The following is a 15791-nucleotide window of genomic DNA, read 5'->3' as shown; positions in this document are numbered from 1 at the left end:
CCTGGAATGTGCTTCTGTTGGCCAGCGGGATGTGGAGGGCACTGCTCTCCCCTCACCTGGGATACAGGTTGAGCGCTTTGGGCCCGAAGAGCCCGTTCTAGAAGGCCTCCTCGCCGGTTCCTCCGCTTCCTCCCCCCCCTCCTCCCGCCCCATCCCTGGCACAGGTCGTTCCATTCTGGCCTCTCCACTTTCCAAATCTGTGGTCAGCACCCCTCCCACTCCGGTGCAGCCCCTGGCATCCATCTCCCGCCAGTTCTTATGCTCTTTTCTCTTAGGAGTCAATCGGGATGGGGGTAATATATTTGCTGAAAAAACGTGTAAAGGAGAAAGGTATGGAGACCAGGGACTGACCAATTTGTCTCACACAAAAGCAGAGACATTAAGGAGGCCGGATTTCACCCCAGGCTAGACCTCACCACCACCGCTACCTCTTCAGTTATTCCCGCCACCTTCCTCATCCAGTTCTGCCCTCCATCCCAGGCAGTAGGGTCCCTTTCTCCATTCTCGGGGCATCCGCCATTCCATCTATCTAAGCCCAACCTCTCCCCCCATCCAGAGTTCCATTCAGTGGAGTCGCCTCCTTGTCCCTCCTCCTCTGAACCCCGAGACATGCGAGACATGCGGCCTTGCCTCGGCTCCGCCTGTCTCTAAGACCGTCGCCGCTCCCTGCCTCCAAGGAACCCCGGGGTTCCGCCCGCCCAGCTTCACCTCCCGCTCTTTCCCGACGTCTCCGCCCCCTGCCGCGCCCCCGGACCGGCTCTCGGAGGAGGGGGAAGCCGCTGTCGCCGCCGCCGCCGCCGCCTCAGCTTCCCAACCGCTGCCGCTGCTCCGCTTGGTCCAGCCGCCAGGCCCAGTGCTCACTTCGCCAGACCAGGGCGCTCTGCGGAGACACCCTCACTCCTTCCTGGGGTCCGGGACGCCTAGCCGGGCGTGGGGGGAAGCTCCGCTTGTGGGGTACAGGGAGGGAGGAGCCTGGAACCGGAGCCAGCGCCAGCCGTCCCCGGATCGACAAGACAGGACAGGTTGAGGGGCCTTCTCTCCACAGTGTCCCTGAGACCTCCCCTTCCAGTCCCCCTGGCCCCTGCCATGTAGTCCCCGGACTGGAGGCTCCCTGCACTCGCCACCACCGCAGCCTGTCTCCCAGCCCTGCTTCTGGCCCTGCTCTCACCCCTGCTGCCACACTCATGCCCTGAGCAGCCACGTCCCACCAGGTGCTCTACCCTGAGGGAGCCTAGGGGCCGGCCATGACTTCCGGGGCTGCTGAGACCCTTAGATCCTTGGGCCCGGGAAAGGGGTCAGAGAGGGGGATGTCTGAAAATGGTCCTGGCTGATCACTTCTTTCCTTCCACACTCACACCCTCCAAAGCCTTTTCCCGAGATGGCGCGGCGGGTTCCAAAACTGACAAAACCAGGGCATAAATCTTCCCCACCCCGGGCTCAGCCAGTTCCTGGAGCCCTTTGCCCTTTTCATGGCCACCAAGCCATAGACTTATAGGTCCACTGCAGCTCAGAATTAGTTTCCTTCTTTCGCTACTCCACCTTTTGCCTTGTTGCAGACAGGTTCTGGAACACCAGGCACCCCAGCCAGGGCCATTTCTGCACCCAGGGTCTGTGCTGGAACACAGGCATGCTGCCAGGCTCTGTTCTGGATCCATCAGCCTTCTGTCCTTCACCCAGATGGACCCCTGTTGTCCAACTAGAGAGAGGCTGGATTTGGGCCCTGTCCAGCTGTTGGTCTTGGCCTGAATTGGGCCAGTCTCAGATCACCACAGGTTTAACTTTCTTACCCCAGAGACACCCAGTTCTAGAGCGTGGTGTTCTAGACACATACGGAGCCATACTTCCTTCTGAATCTCAGCTCTAGGACATAGACCCCGACTCTCAGCCCTTCCCTCTAGGATGGAACTAGAGCCTATATAGGCATGTTATTGGTCTAGAGTAAGAGTTCTAGACCCACGCTCCCACCTTGTCTCGTGATACCTGTTAAGCAGGTGTTGTAGTTTCTTAGGACAGGGGTGAAAGTAAGCTCATCACACGAGATGAATTGTGCCAAAGCACAGCAGTAGAGGGCTGCCGCTCGCTCAGGCAAAACAGCGCCGTCTGTCTTGTTGTAACTTTTATTAAAGTATTATCTAGGTTTACACTTTGAGACTTGTTTTTTTTAACATTTTAGAAGTGCCGAAACAGCAAGCTATGTTTTTATTAATTATACAAGCAATAATTGGCTTTCGTGAGCACCTGCCGTGCTTCATCCTTGAGCGCAAGAACAGCAGAAAGTTCCCACCATTATTTTGATTATACTGAAGTAGCAGAAGGACATTTTCTTGCGTTCCCACCACTCTGATTATACTGAGGACATCTCATGGATCAGTGCCCAAAGCACTCAATGCTTCTTTTGCAGGCCCCCAGTTTGTCGGGGGGGGGGCGCTCGAAGCATTCAGAACTGTTCACAACTCTGGCTTATTCGCATGCCTCCGGTTTGCCGGGGAGGGCTCAAAGAAATCAGGACTGTTTGCAGTTCTGGCTTATTCGCCAGCCCCCAGTTTGCTGGGTGGGGGGGGTGGGGGTGGGGGGCTCGTGGGTCACGTCTCCTTTCCATGTCCTCAGTTATCCCACTACAGCAGGAGCTCTGGAAAGGTCCCAGCTATGATTCACAAAGAACTAAGTTCTGGATGGATCATCCAGAACTTCTTGTTTTCCCTAGACAATTTCCCAAAACTCTCATTCTTCCTATAGAATGCTCACCTTATTTTTTACATGCAGTTTCTAGCTCCTGCAACTCAGCTGGGGCCCTGCCAGGGAACAGAGGCTGAGGAAGGGCAGAGGAGTTTTGGAAGGAATCCCTGGCTCATAGAAGGGCAGCTAGGATGGGAAAGTGGCCAGAACCATGTCATGACTGGACCTGTGCCTGGGTTGGGGGGACATGAACACTTAGCTACCTCAGCAGGAATTCCTTCCAGGTCTCCTGTAAAGCTGAGGTCTTTGGGGTAATGGGTCTAGAATAGAAAAGACAAATGGGACATAGCTTTGACCCCCCTCAAATGAGGAGACACCAATTCAGCAATAAGTCCCACCCTTCTCCCCTACAGGTCAGGCCAAGGAGGGTGAGGGCCTCTTGGTCTCTAGACCTCATACACCCCTCCAGCTTCTAACTGAATAGAACTTGCTTTACCTCAGCTGGGTGTTAGGTATCCAGAAAGGCTCTGCTCCCAGGGGACCAGTCTCCACTCCGTGCTTTCTCAATTAAAGACGATTTATACAATTGAAGTGTTGTCTGCCATCTGTGGGTAGCAGGCTTTGGCAGTCGCTCGGGGAGGGATCAAGCCCCAGGGGCGGGGCGGGTAGGCTGGCGGCTGCCCCCCAATAACAGGTGCACATTCCTGGGCGCCTCGTCACTTCTCCTGCGCTGGCTGTCCTGGCGGCTCACCCAAGCGGACTCACTGAGCGACGCGGGCGGGCTATGATCCCAGGGGCGCTGCTGCTGCTGCTGCTGCTGCTGCTGGGGGCGTTGGGGGCGCCGTTCGCCCCGGGTAAGTCTGGGCGTCAAAGGGGCAGTGACAGGGCCAGAGGTCGTGGCCGAGCACCAGGGCTTCACTCAGTTCTCTCCTCCTCCAGGCGCCCGCGGCTCAGAGGCGGAGGGCCGACTCCGCAAGAAACTTTTCTCGGGCTATGATAGCTCGGTGAGGCCGGCGCGGGAGGTGGGAGACCGCGTCGGGGTTAGCATTGGTCTCAGCCTAGCGCAATTAATCAGCCTGGTGAGGGCGCACGCGGGGAGTTGAGGTCTGGCCCACTAGCCGGCTGGGGGGCGTGGCTTTAGGCAGGGCGGAACCCAGGGACCACTGGGGGCGGGGCCCGGGGCGAGGCCAGGCTGGGTGACTGACGGGCCGTTAGTAGAGGTTGGGTCGAAATCGGACCAATGGACAAGCTGTGGGCGTGGCTGCTGGACGGGCCAGGATTGAGCCGGGCAGGATGATGAAATGGCCTGTTGGCTGATCTCAAAGTGGAGCTGGGGCCGATGGACAGACCGGAGAGCGGACCTCGATGGACAGGCCGGAGAGCGGACCTTGAGGCGGGGTCACAGGCTGGGGCGGACCTTGGTGCCGGACAGGGTCAATAAACAACAGCGGGCAGAGATTCACTCCGGCCGGGGCCGGGACTGGTAAATGAACTGGCTGGCTGTACGGCCAGCAGGAAGTTTACGATAGAGGCTGAGCTTAAGCCAACGCAGTTTGTAGGAGGTGGAGCTTGAACCCAAGAGGGTGCGACTCAGAAAAAGAGGGGAGTTTCCAGGGAGAGTTTACCCACCGAGCCCCTCATTTCTCTACACTGACATCATACCTACCCTTTAAACTTTTCCCTTCTAGGACGAGAAGGATGAGGAGATGAGCACAAAGGTCTACTTAGACCTGGTACGGAGACCCCCGCAGGGTGGGAAAGGGCGGGCATCCCGCTGCCTTTACAATTTCCTCGAAAGTTCCGCCCAGTAAGATTTTTTTTTTTTTTTTTTTTTGCATCACGACCTCAGAAAACACATTTATAACTGAAACAGAAGCTTCAGGAAACAATACCTATCTTTGCTATGGGAGCTGCATTCCATGCATTTTTCATTCTAAATTTTTTTTAACACTGGTTTGGGGCCACTCATTTGATTCCGGACCTATGAAAAGGGTCGTTAACTGCAGTTTGAAAGCCACTGTTTTAGAGGCTAGCGTGCAACCCCCTCGTTTTTACAGAAAGAAGAAATTGGGGCCCGGTGAGAGAGAAGGGGAAATTAGTTGATAGGGTCCCAAAGAGTGCAGGTGGAGTCTTAAACAGAGCCCCGGCCTCCAGAACCACAGACCATGCCTGCGCGGCTCTCCTCCCTTGCATTCCCTGCCCAGGCTTCCTCAGCACATCCCAAGACTCCTTCCAGCCTCCAGCCCCAGACGGCCCCTCAGCCTCTGCTTCCCTAGGAGTGGACTGACTACAGGCTGAGCTGGGACCCTGAGGAGCAAGAGGGCATCGATTCACTCCGCATCACTGCCGAATCCGTGTGGCTACCAGACGTGGTGCTCCTAAACAAGTAAGGATGTTCCCAGAGTCTGGGAGGTGGGGCAGGGCCTCTGGAGGGGCGCGGCCTCCGGAGGGAGGGGCCTGATCCCAGATGAGAAGATTCTTTCCCGGCAGCAACGACGGAAATTTTGATGTTGCTCTGGACATCAGAGTCATGGTGTCCTCCGACGGCTCCGTGCGCTGGCAGCCCCCGGGCATCTATCGCAGCAGCTGCAGCATCCAGGTGTCCGGGCCCCACCTGGGAAGCTCAAGGCGCTCCTAGAAACCCTCACTCAGATATCCCTCCTCCATTATCCCCATGACCCTCACGTCTCTCTACCCTTCTGATTTTCCGTTGAGTTTCATCTTCTCTGTCCACTTTCATTGACTTCCAGTCTTCCTCAGTGACCGCCCCCCTCCATTGTCCATGACCTCCCCGCATAACCTTCTTATTCCTCTGTGACTCCACTTCTCTGTGATCTCCCCCTGGTGGTCCCTATCTCCCTAGTGCCCCATATCCTCTGACCCCTGTCTGCCCTGTGACCTCCCCAGCTCCCCCAGCCCTGACCAGCTCTCTGGCAGCTCTAGTAACTCTCCACTCCATCCAGGTCACCTACTTCCCCTTTGACTGGCAGAACTGCACCATGGTGTTCAGTTCCTATAGCTATGACAGCTCAGAAGTCAGTCTGCAGACCGGCTTGGGTCCCGATGGGCAGGAGCGGCAGGAAGTGCACATTCATGAAGGCAACTTTATTGGTGAGTGGGCTTGGCTCCCATGTCCATGGGCTTTACGATTTCCAGTTTCTAACAGGCTGATAAATATACTCCCTCAGTGAGTCCCTGTGGGTTCAGCAAGATAGGTGTAACTGTCTATATTTTGTGGTTATGGAAATTGAGACTTGCTCAAATTTATTAGAGATGGGCTGTCCAGCCCAGGGACCATAGCTGGCCCCTTATTACATCAGTCCCCCCTGCTCTAGGATGTGGCAGAGAAAGCCATATCTGGGAATTCCCTGGCGGTCCAGTGGTTAGGACTCCACACTTTCACTGCTGAGGGCCCGGATTCAATCCTTCGTTGGGGAACTAAGATCCCACAAGCAGCGCGGTGGCGCAGTGAGGCACACACACACACAAAAACAAAAACAGAAAAGAAAGCCGTATCTGGCACAAACATCTGTGTCACCTTCTCTTCTCCCCCCACTCCCCCCAAGAGAATGGTCAATGGGAGATTATTCACAAGCCTTCTCGGCTAATCCAGCCTCCAGTGGATCGTAGGGGAGGGGGGGAAAGGCAGCGTGAAGAAGTCACCTTGTACCTCATCATTCGCCGGAAGCCTCTCTTTTACCTGGTCAACGTCATTGCCCCATGCATCCTCATCACTCTTCTGGCCATCTTCGTCTTCTACCTGCCACCAGATGCAGGTAAGAGGGGAAGGGGCCCAGCACTCCTTCTTACCAATAGCTCAGGTTCTTGCTCTTCACCCATAATACAGGGAAGGTTTTCCTGCCAACTCAAGCCTTCATGAACTGTGCTTCAGCAATCTCACCCAGGTTTTCCTTTCAGGAAGAGCCTTTGCCTCTGCATCCAGATTTCCCCTCCACCCTCAAGCTCTACCTCCCCTCTGCTGCTCACTTCTCTGCACCCAGTAACTTCTGAACTCTTCCCTTCAGAATCCTAGGATCTCATCCTTGGAACTGCCACTCCTCTGACCAAGAAACTCCCAGGCTCAGCTAACGCTTCCTTTCCCTTTCCCCATTCCTGGCATCCTCTCTCCCCCACTTGTCAAATGCCGCCTACTAGTCCCTTAACCTCCTATGTCCCTTGGAAATAATAGCCAACATTTCTCTGGGAGACAGCACAATATGCTAACAGAGTAACCTTGGGCAAATTCCTTAATCTCTTAGTGTCCTGATCTGGAAATAGGACAGTCGTTGTCCCTCCCACATAGGACTATATTGAGGATTAACTGAGTTAATAGAACTATGCCTGGTACTCTGTAAGCTTTGTGTAAGTGTAGGTATAGTCTTTTCTAATTTTGAGCACTTGCTATAAGATAATACAAATAATGTGTTACATATGTTAACTCAGTTCTAATCGTCACAACTCTGTGAGGTAAGTACTGAATTGTCTGCCCGTTTCACAGAGGCTAAGTGAGTTTAAGTCATTCACCTGACATTACACAGAGAGAGGCAGTGTTGCTATTCCAACCCTGCTTAGTACTAGTCTGATTCAGAGACTGATATCCTAAACTCTTATATTCAGAACATGCTTTCCTGGGAGTTCCGTGGTAGCCTAGTGGTTAGGATTCTGGGCTTTCACTGCTGTGGCCTGAAACACAAAACAAAACAAAACAAACAAAAAACACACGCTTTCCTTCTCTCTGTAATCAAGCCCTCTCTCAGTCTGGGGAAGGAGAGTGATGCATCTCTAGAACACACTTCCACATGTAACTTCTCCTTCTTCCTGGAGCAAGGCAAATCTTGGAACCCAATATTACAGGACTAAAGTAGAACAGACCATAATAGTTACTTATTTCAATACCTTCCATGAAGTTTTCAGCGCCTGTTGTATGCCACAGTAATAACCAGTCACCTGGCATAGTCTTATAGACTTGGTTTCATTTTTAGATCCTTCGATTTGCTATATAGTTCCTGCTACAGGGGTTGGTCCACTCACTCACTTAACAATATTTGTTGAACATCTGTAATGTGCAAGGCACTGGGAATACATCAATGAATAAAGCAGGCAAAAATCCCTGCTCTCATGGAGTTTATATTCTAGTAGGGAGACAGTCAGCAAACATAATAAATAAACCCATTGGATAGTATATTATTATTTTTAAAATTAATTAATTAACTAAGGCTGCGTTGGGTCTTCATTGCTGCACGGGAGCTTTCTCTAGTTGTGGTGAACAGGGGCTACTTTCGTTGCAGTGCACGAGCTTCTCACTGCGGTGGCTCCTCTTGTGGAGCACAGAATCTAGGCGCGTGGGCTTCGGTAGTTGTGGCATGTGGGCTCAGTAGTTGTGGCTGGTGGGCTCTAGAGCACAGGCTCAGTAGTTGTGGCGCACGGGCTTAGTTGCTCCACGGTATGTGGGATCTTCCCTGACCAGGGCTCGAACCCGCGTCCCCTGCATTGGCAGGCGGATTCCTAACCACTGTGCCACCAGGGAATTCCTATATAGTATATTAGGAGAGGTCAATTCCTAAGAAGGAAAAATGGGAAAAGGGTTTGGGGAGGATGAGAATGGGGGTAGGGGTTGCAATTTATTTAAACAATTTTATTGAAATATAGTTGATTTACAATGTTGTGTTTCATTTCTGCTGTACAGCAAAGTGACTCATTTATGGATATATATATTTTTTCATATTCTTTTCCACTATGGTTTATCACAGGGGTTGCAATTTAAAAATAGGATGGTCAGTGAATGCCTCACTAAAAAGGGAATGTTTGATCAATAGTTGAACAAAGACTTGAAGGAAGTGAGAGAATGACCCTGGTAGATATCTGGGGGAAGAAATTAGCAGGAGGAGTTAACAGTGAGTGCAAAAAGATCTGAGGTGGGCATGTGCCTTGCATATTCAAGAAATAGCCAATGAAGTAATAACTGAATGAAGTAAGCAAGAGAGAAGACAGTATGAGATGTAGTCAGAGAACTAATGGGAAGGCCTTGTAGACTTCAGTATGGACTTTTATGCTAAAGGCGATGGGAAGCCACTGGAGTGTTATGATCTGATTTACATTTTAACGGGGTCAATCTGGCTGCTCTGTTGAGAACAGTCAGCAGGGGGGCAAAGGATGAAGCAAAGAGGAGGCCTTTATAATAACTCAGATCTGAGGTAATGGTGGCTTGTGCCAGGAGGGTAGTGGTAGATGTGATAAGTCATCAGTTTCAGGATATATTTTGAAGGTAGAGCCAACAGGGTTTGGTATGGATTGGATATGGGATGAGAGAGAGGAGAGCTGAGAATGACTCAAAGGGAGTTGGTCTGAGCCACAGGAAAGATCGAGTTGTCGTTTGTGAACTGAGGAAGACTATGGCGGGAGTCGGTGGTGAGGGAATTAAGTTTTGGACATGTGAAGTTCGAGATGTCTAGTGGACACCCAAATGGAGAGGTTAAGTAGGCAGGTGGATACAAGTGTGGAATTTAGGGGAATCAGTCCAGGTTGGAGGTATAAATGTAGGAGTTATTTGCATGCAGTTGGCCCTTCCAAAAGCCTGTCCTTGAGTGGGCTGGAAACACGGTCACTGATTATGCCAGGGAGATTGCTTTCTGGCAAAGCCTAATCCTTCCGCCTTCCCCTCTGTCCCCCAAGGAGAGAAGATGGGGCTCTCCATCTTTGCCCTGCTGACCCTTACTGTGTTCCTGCTGCTGCTGGCAGACAAAGTGCCTGAGACCTCCCTGTCTGTCCCCGTCATTATCAAATACCTCATGTTTACCATGGTCCTTGTCACCTTCTCAGTCATCCTTAGCGTCGTAGACCTCAACCTACACCATCGCTCACCCCACACCCACCAAATGCCCCTTTGGGTCCATCAGGTAAGAAGATCTCCTCTCCAACCTGTGTTAACTCTCAATCCTAGTATTTGGCTTTTTGTCCAGGTATCGCTCCTCCCTCCCACCAACTTCAACCTTCCCTTTCACAGACCTGAGGGAGAACTACAACTCCTGGTAGAGTGTCAAAGTGCCAAGGTCTTTGAGTGTTGAAATGTTGCCCAATTAATTTTATCCTCCCATCGTTGACGTTGCGTAGATCCCAGACTCTCTTCATCAATACTGCCCATCGTGGGTCCCAAGGAAGCATTCTAAGGGTGAGGTACTATCAGGGTTGAAGCCCTCAGAACTTTTCTTTCCAGTCAGGATGCCTCCTAACCCACTTAAGAACTCTTGGGCTGTGTAGTTGCATTTCATCTGTGGGACGCATGGACGCATGCGCAGGAATGGGCACGTGCCGTGGGGGTGGTTGGCGGCTTCCCTTCTGGTCTGAGAGCATAAGAGCCCCCTCCAATACGCCTCTTCTTCTACTCTGCAGATCTTTATCCACAAACTCCCTCCGTATCTGGGTCTGAAGAGACCCAAACCTGAGAGAGACCAGATACCGGAGCCACCTCCTATACCTCTCAGAGATTCTCCACGAAGTGGCTGGGGTCGGGGAACAGATGAATGTTTCATCCGCAAGCCACCAAATGATGTTGATAGTCCGCCTGACGATTCAGGGGACACGGGTTCATGCCCCGGTCCGGGAAGATCCCACATGCCGCGGAGCAGCTGGGCCCGTGAGCCATGGTCGCTGAGCCTGCGTGTCCGGAGCCTGTGCTCCGGAACGGGAGAGGCCACAACAGTGAGAGGCCCGCGTACCGCAAAAAAAAAAAAAAAAGAAAGAAAAAAAGAACCGTGTAAGAATCCAGATCTATTTCCACCGCAGGGTACCCATTTCTGACCCTCTATTCACAGAGGTTGTTTCTGACCTCAGGTGCCCCTTCACAGCCACTGAGCCTTAGGTGACTTGTCAAAACGGCGTTACGAAGATGCTCATTGGGAAGACACGGAGGAGAAAAGAAAGAGGGCAGAATGAACACTTCCTTAAACAGCACAGCCAAGCTGCTGGAAAAAAACAGCTGCTGAACTTGCATGACCTAAAGTTTCGTTTTAACTTTTATGATGGGATTTCTCGAATTCAGTTTAAAAACAAAACAAGAGAGGGAAATTTCATAATCAAAGTGACTTACCACTTGAGATCTCTGAGCTCCCTGTAGAATTAAGACCTTGGTGCCCCTTGGTGTGTCAGGCTTGGAGTCTGACCCCCATCTCCTCTGGGGCCCACTCTTCTGGTTCATGGCAGGATCCCAGGACTGCACTTCTCTGCTTCTGGGAGACTCTTTTTCTTTCCTCACCTATAGCACAGATATTCCCAGAGGTCTATCCCTACCACATATCTTTGTTTGGAAGCAATTTCAGAGAGAACTTGTACAAGAGACCAAGAACCACACTCTGGGTCCCTTCCTAGCATGTCCTAGACACCATACCCTTCTTATTTGACTATTGATGACAGCTAGCTTATTGATCACTTGCCATATGCTACTCACACTGCAAAGCAAGTTTTGGGTATCAGATAATTTAATATTCACAATAAACCCCATTTCCACATAAATAAAAAATAGGTAAGGAATTTGAAGTACAAAGAAGTTATATAACTTGTGCTTTCTCTGATACAGATATTAACTAGTGTTCATAGTATCCAAATTCAGAATTTTAACCACTATGCTATTCTGCCTTTCCTGACAGCTAAGAAGCTTCTCTGCCAGGCCTGCTAGCTTCTCTGCCAGGCCTGCTAGCTAATCAATCACAGCGTTGCATTTCTTTTGCCCTACCCAGGTACGTGGGGGGGTTTCTTGCCTTTTGGGAGGTCTGAGGTCTTCTGCCAGCGTTCAGTAGGTGTTCTGTAGGAGTTGTTCCACGTGTAGATGTATTTCTGGTGTATCTCTATCCACACATTTTGATTGATTAATCCCTTAGCTATGGAACTGAATGGAGACATTAATGATAATATTACATCAGTTTTCTCATAATTATTGTTTATGATTGTGAAAAAATGGAAATTATATAATTCCCAACTGAAGTTCTTCAATTAATTATGGTGCCTTTATATATGGACTCCTGTGGAGTCTTTAACATTCAAGATTATTGGAGAATATGGAATGATTTGTGGAAAATCTGGAAATATTCATTGAAAAGGTGATATGCAAACTTGGGTTTGATGATGAGATTTTAGCTATAGTACCAAAAGCAACATCTATGAAAGAAAAAACATTGATAAATTGGACTGTATTAAAATTTAAAACTTCTGCTCTATGAAAGCCATTGTTAAGAATATAAGCTACAGCCTGTGGAGAAAATATTTGCAATGCACATATCTGGTAAAGGACTTGAATACAAAATATACAAAGAACTTCTTAAAGTCAACTGTAAGAAAAAAGAAATTTTTTTTAATGGGCAAAAGATTTGACACCAAAAGCAAAAGACCCTTTTCAAACAGACCCATTCTACCTGAATCTGCATGATATATTGGGCTTCCGCATATCATTTCACTTGGAAAGAAACTTTAGTGTCTAGATAAAATATTTGGAAATCACCACCCTAAAAGATCGGTATTTGCTGCCCAGTTCTTAGGCTACACAACAGAACATTCCAGGGCATTAAGACTTGAAGATTCCTGGATTCTATCGTTCTGCTAAGGTTCTATCAAGCTACCTGTATGAGGTTCTAAAGGAGCCTGACTGATTTAGGATGGCAGGGACACGAATCTGATAAAGAGACCAGGCAAAGCCTTAGGGCCCCATCCCAGACCTCCCGGGACATGGGGAGGGTCAGGCACTTGGTTCTCTTCACTCTGTTAGGAACTCAGCTTCTACTCTTCCTTTCCAACAGATCATGTTCCATTTCAAAGAAATCAGAGCCCTTCATAGGCCAATAAGGTCACTTCCTACACTTTACTGGGCATAACCACATACCCTTCCACCACTGCTCCACCATCTAAACAAATGATGGAAACTGCACGACTTCCTTTTCTCGGTGTTTGGAAATCACCACCAGGATCTGGTACCTACTCACCACATTTAGGGGCCTATTTTATCCTTCCTTAGACATGACCCTGCCCATGTGCTCTGCTCCCTATAAAAGGCAGGCAGATCAGCCAGAGGAGCCAGAGTTGCAGAGAAGCTGAGACCAACTCAGAAACCTCCAGCTCTCAGGCTGAAGCTCCCGTGCTCACCCTCCGGTATGAAGGTCTCTGCAGCACTTCTGTGTCTGCTGCTCACAGCAGCTGTCTTCAGCACCCAGGTGCTGGCTCAGCCAGGTAAGTCTCCTCTCTTCTTAAGCCTTAACATTTTAACTACCCCAGGTACTAATACCTGGCATGAGTCATCCCATGCTTGCTGCACAGCCTACATTAAAAAGATGGAGAGAATGAAATCCAGAGGGGAATTAAGAAGAGCTGGCATGTCACAACTGGTCAGAGGCAGAACCAGAACTAGAAGCCCAGGCCACTGGAGCCAGGCTCCACGATCTTTCTCGACACCAGCTTTGGGACATGAAATGCAGCTGCTATCTCAACAATCCTCACCTTGTTTGGAGATGTGGCACAGAAGGAAGAACCATTTCTCATTGTGGATAGGAAGGACATTTCGGGCAGTAGTAGAGAGGGAGAAACTCTTGCTGGAGGTTTCAAATGTTGGATTACAGTCCAGGGTAGCTCCCAGAAGGGTGGCTGTGTAAGGAGGATAAGGACCCAGAGGCATCTCAGCATGTGACTTAGGTTGGCTCTAAGCCCATGGGGACAAATAGCTGGGAAGCAAGGTCTTAGAACTTACCTTCCCAGGGTCAGAGGTTTTGGATCTGTAGACCCTCCAAATCACGCTACAAGGATTAACCTTGTTACTCAAGATTTCGCCATCTGCAGTCAACAATGAGGAGCCCCATAGTTCAGCAGAGGAAACTGACTCACAGATAACATTTTATCTATGGGATCTGGACTAAAGCTCTGAACTAGGGAATGGTAGGTCTTAGTTAGAACTTGTGTATTTGCTTTGTCTCCTACCTTCTCCTTCTTCTCTTACAAATGCAGGCTCACAATACATTATAACTCTCTGATGCTTTGCAAAGTGTTTTTCAGATTCAGTTTCTTTTCCCAATCACTTGCTGCTTTATTGTGATCAGTAAGAAGATCCCCTTCAAGAAGCTGGACAGCTACACAAGAATCACCAACAGCCGGTGTCCCCAGGAAGCTGTGATGTGAGTGGACCATGCCCGGGCACCGTCAGCCAAACATTCTATCTGAGTTCTATACTTCCAAATGAGTCAGATAAATATGCCATCTAATCCAAAGGACCCTTTACCCCATAGACAAATGAAGCCCATGAGAAGGAATCCATACTCACTCCAGGCTCTTCTGGAAGCTTGGTCAGATCATCCAAGTTCCTTTAGCCAGGAGCTAAAGGAAGGCTTCCCCTGGAGCAGTAGCAACAGAACTTCCTTTCTGGAAGAGAGGCCTCTTCCTCTCTTTTCCCCTTCTTCCTGTCCCCATCCAGGCTCCTCACCGAGGGAGAAATGGCTAATCATATCCAGGGGCCAACGGGCCAAGCTCCTGGGCAAAATCCTCAAGACACTCCATTTAACTGTGCCCTCTTTTCCCCACAGCTTCAAGACCAAAGCAGACAAGGAGGTCTCTGCTGACCCCAAGCAGAAGTGGGTCCAGAATTCCATAAACTCCTGGATCGAAAGCCCCAAGCCCTGAAGGCTTGAACCTTCGTACCTGGACTGAGAGACAGTCAGAGCCCTGGAAAATCTTATTTATTTCCCCCCACCCTTCCCCAGCTGTATTATTTTATTATAATGTCCAAAAAGAGGGTCTTTGTTTAATAATTTAAAACACATAGTTTCTTAAACAATAATTATTTTTAAGTTTTTGATGTTTTAACTTTATCTGCCATAAATCCTAATGAATGTAAAAACACAACATCTGGTGATGAGTTTTCCTTTGTGAGCTCCATTAAGCTCATGGTAAGATGGCACTGTTCTCCCTCCTACCTGCCTGTAGTATCCTGAGGTCCTTCCACTGATCATCAGAGTGAACACCTTTGGATTCTTAGGAAATCAGTGCTCCTGTAAGTCGGTGTGTGCTATGTAGTATTGTGATGGAAATTAATGTTATTAAATGACTATGGTATTTTCAAAGAAAAAATCTATATAATTTTAAACTACTTGGTCTTATTTTTCATGGGGTAACATTTGGCAGGAAGGGAGAAAATGGCAGCAGTGAGTGACAATTGGGGGTGTGAGGATCATCCTCTAAATTGAGTCTTTTGGACTCAGCTGAGGATTACGGAGAACCTAGAAGGACCAGACCAGACTGTTCCAGCCCTGTGGCTCCAGTCCCTAAATCACCTGCCCTTATTTAATAGAATCTAGATTCCTATTGCTTTTCTCTCCACACTTACCTTTGCCTGGTCTCTCTCTTGATCTCTTGCAACAGTCTGCAAACTTTTCTCCATAGCCCCAGGTTTTCTCCATCTAATTAATTCTCAAACCCAAAGTAATGTCCCAGAAATGAAACTGAGTCTAACAGGAAACTAGATGTCTATAACTTAGAGGTCCACTTAAGGTTCTTTACTGGAGATGAGCCTTCAACAGGACCGGTCTTGAGAGATTGGAATATGATGGGAAATGAAAGGATTCTTCAGAACTGATACAGGAGGGAGATGAGGGGAGGGGGCCAGAGGAAGGAATCCCATCTGGCTGGGCTCGGGAAGAAAGAGGAGTCAGAGTTTTAGAAATGCAGGTTGGAGCCAGGTTGTAGGGGCTCTTGAATTTCAGATTGGGAAGTCAGCAGGTAATAGAGATGCACCGAAAGTTTTGAAATAGGAGAGAAGGAGAACATTCAGAGGTGAGCATCAGGAAGAATAACCTAGTATCTGAGTTACAGGATGGAGTGTGAGAGATAGAGGCCTGAGAGCAGGCTGCTGCCATGGTGTAGGGGAAATGATGGGGACATAAATGGTACAGGGTGGGAGTGGAGATGAAGTGAAGAAGAATGGGCCAGAAAGAGTGATAGGTTAAATGTTGTAGAAGGTTGAGAATAATTGACCAAGACACAGACCCTTCTCTTATAATCTTGCAAACCAATATCTACAGGGCTTGCACCCTTGAGACACAGAATGAATTCATCTCTGTCACTATACCCTCAGCCCCCAATCTCAAGAA

General features: G+C 49.4%; 1 protein-coding gene across 1 annotated transcript; it reads left to right on the top strand.

Annotated features, from left to right (window-relative positions):
• The first annotated feature begins 3561 nt into the window (after positions 1 to 3561).
• LOC101288121 (acetylcholine receptor subunit beta-like) lies at positions 3562 to 14784 on the top strand. The gene is made up of 11 exons (XM_049702351.1): positions 3562 to 3755; positions 4365 to 4409; positions 4953 to 5062; positions 5167 to 5275; positions 5640 to 5787; positions 6243 to 6452; positions 9349 to 9572; positions 10066 to 10429; positions 12714 to 12888; positions 13749 to 13823; positions 14229 to 14784. Exons 2-11 carry the CDS (start codon positions 4383 to 4385, stop codon positions 14323 to 14325), a joined length of 1539 nt encoding a protein of 512 aa, XP_049558308.1. The 5' UTR covers positions 3562 to 3755; positions 4365 to 4382; the 3' UTR covers positions 14326 to 14784.
• Positions 14785 to 15791: the final 1007 nt, after the last annotated feature.

This window comes from Orcinus orca, chromosome 19, assembly GCF_937001465.1.
Source record: "Orcinus orca chromosome 19, mOrcOrc1.1, whole genome shotgun sequence".
In the NCBI taxonomy this organism is placed as follows: domain Eukaryota; kingdom Metazoa; phylum Chordata; class Mammalia; order Artiodactyla; family Delphinidae; genus Orcinus; species Orcinus orca.
Note: the sequence above shows the minus strand (reverse complement) of the source record. Positions and strands in the feature narration are given on the sequence as shown.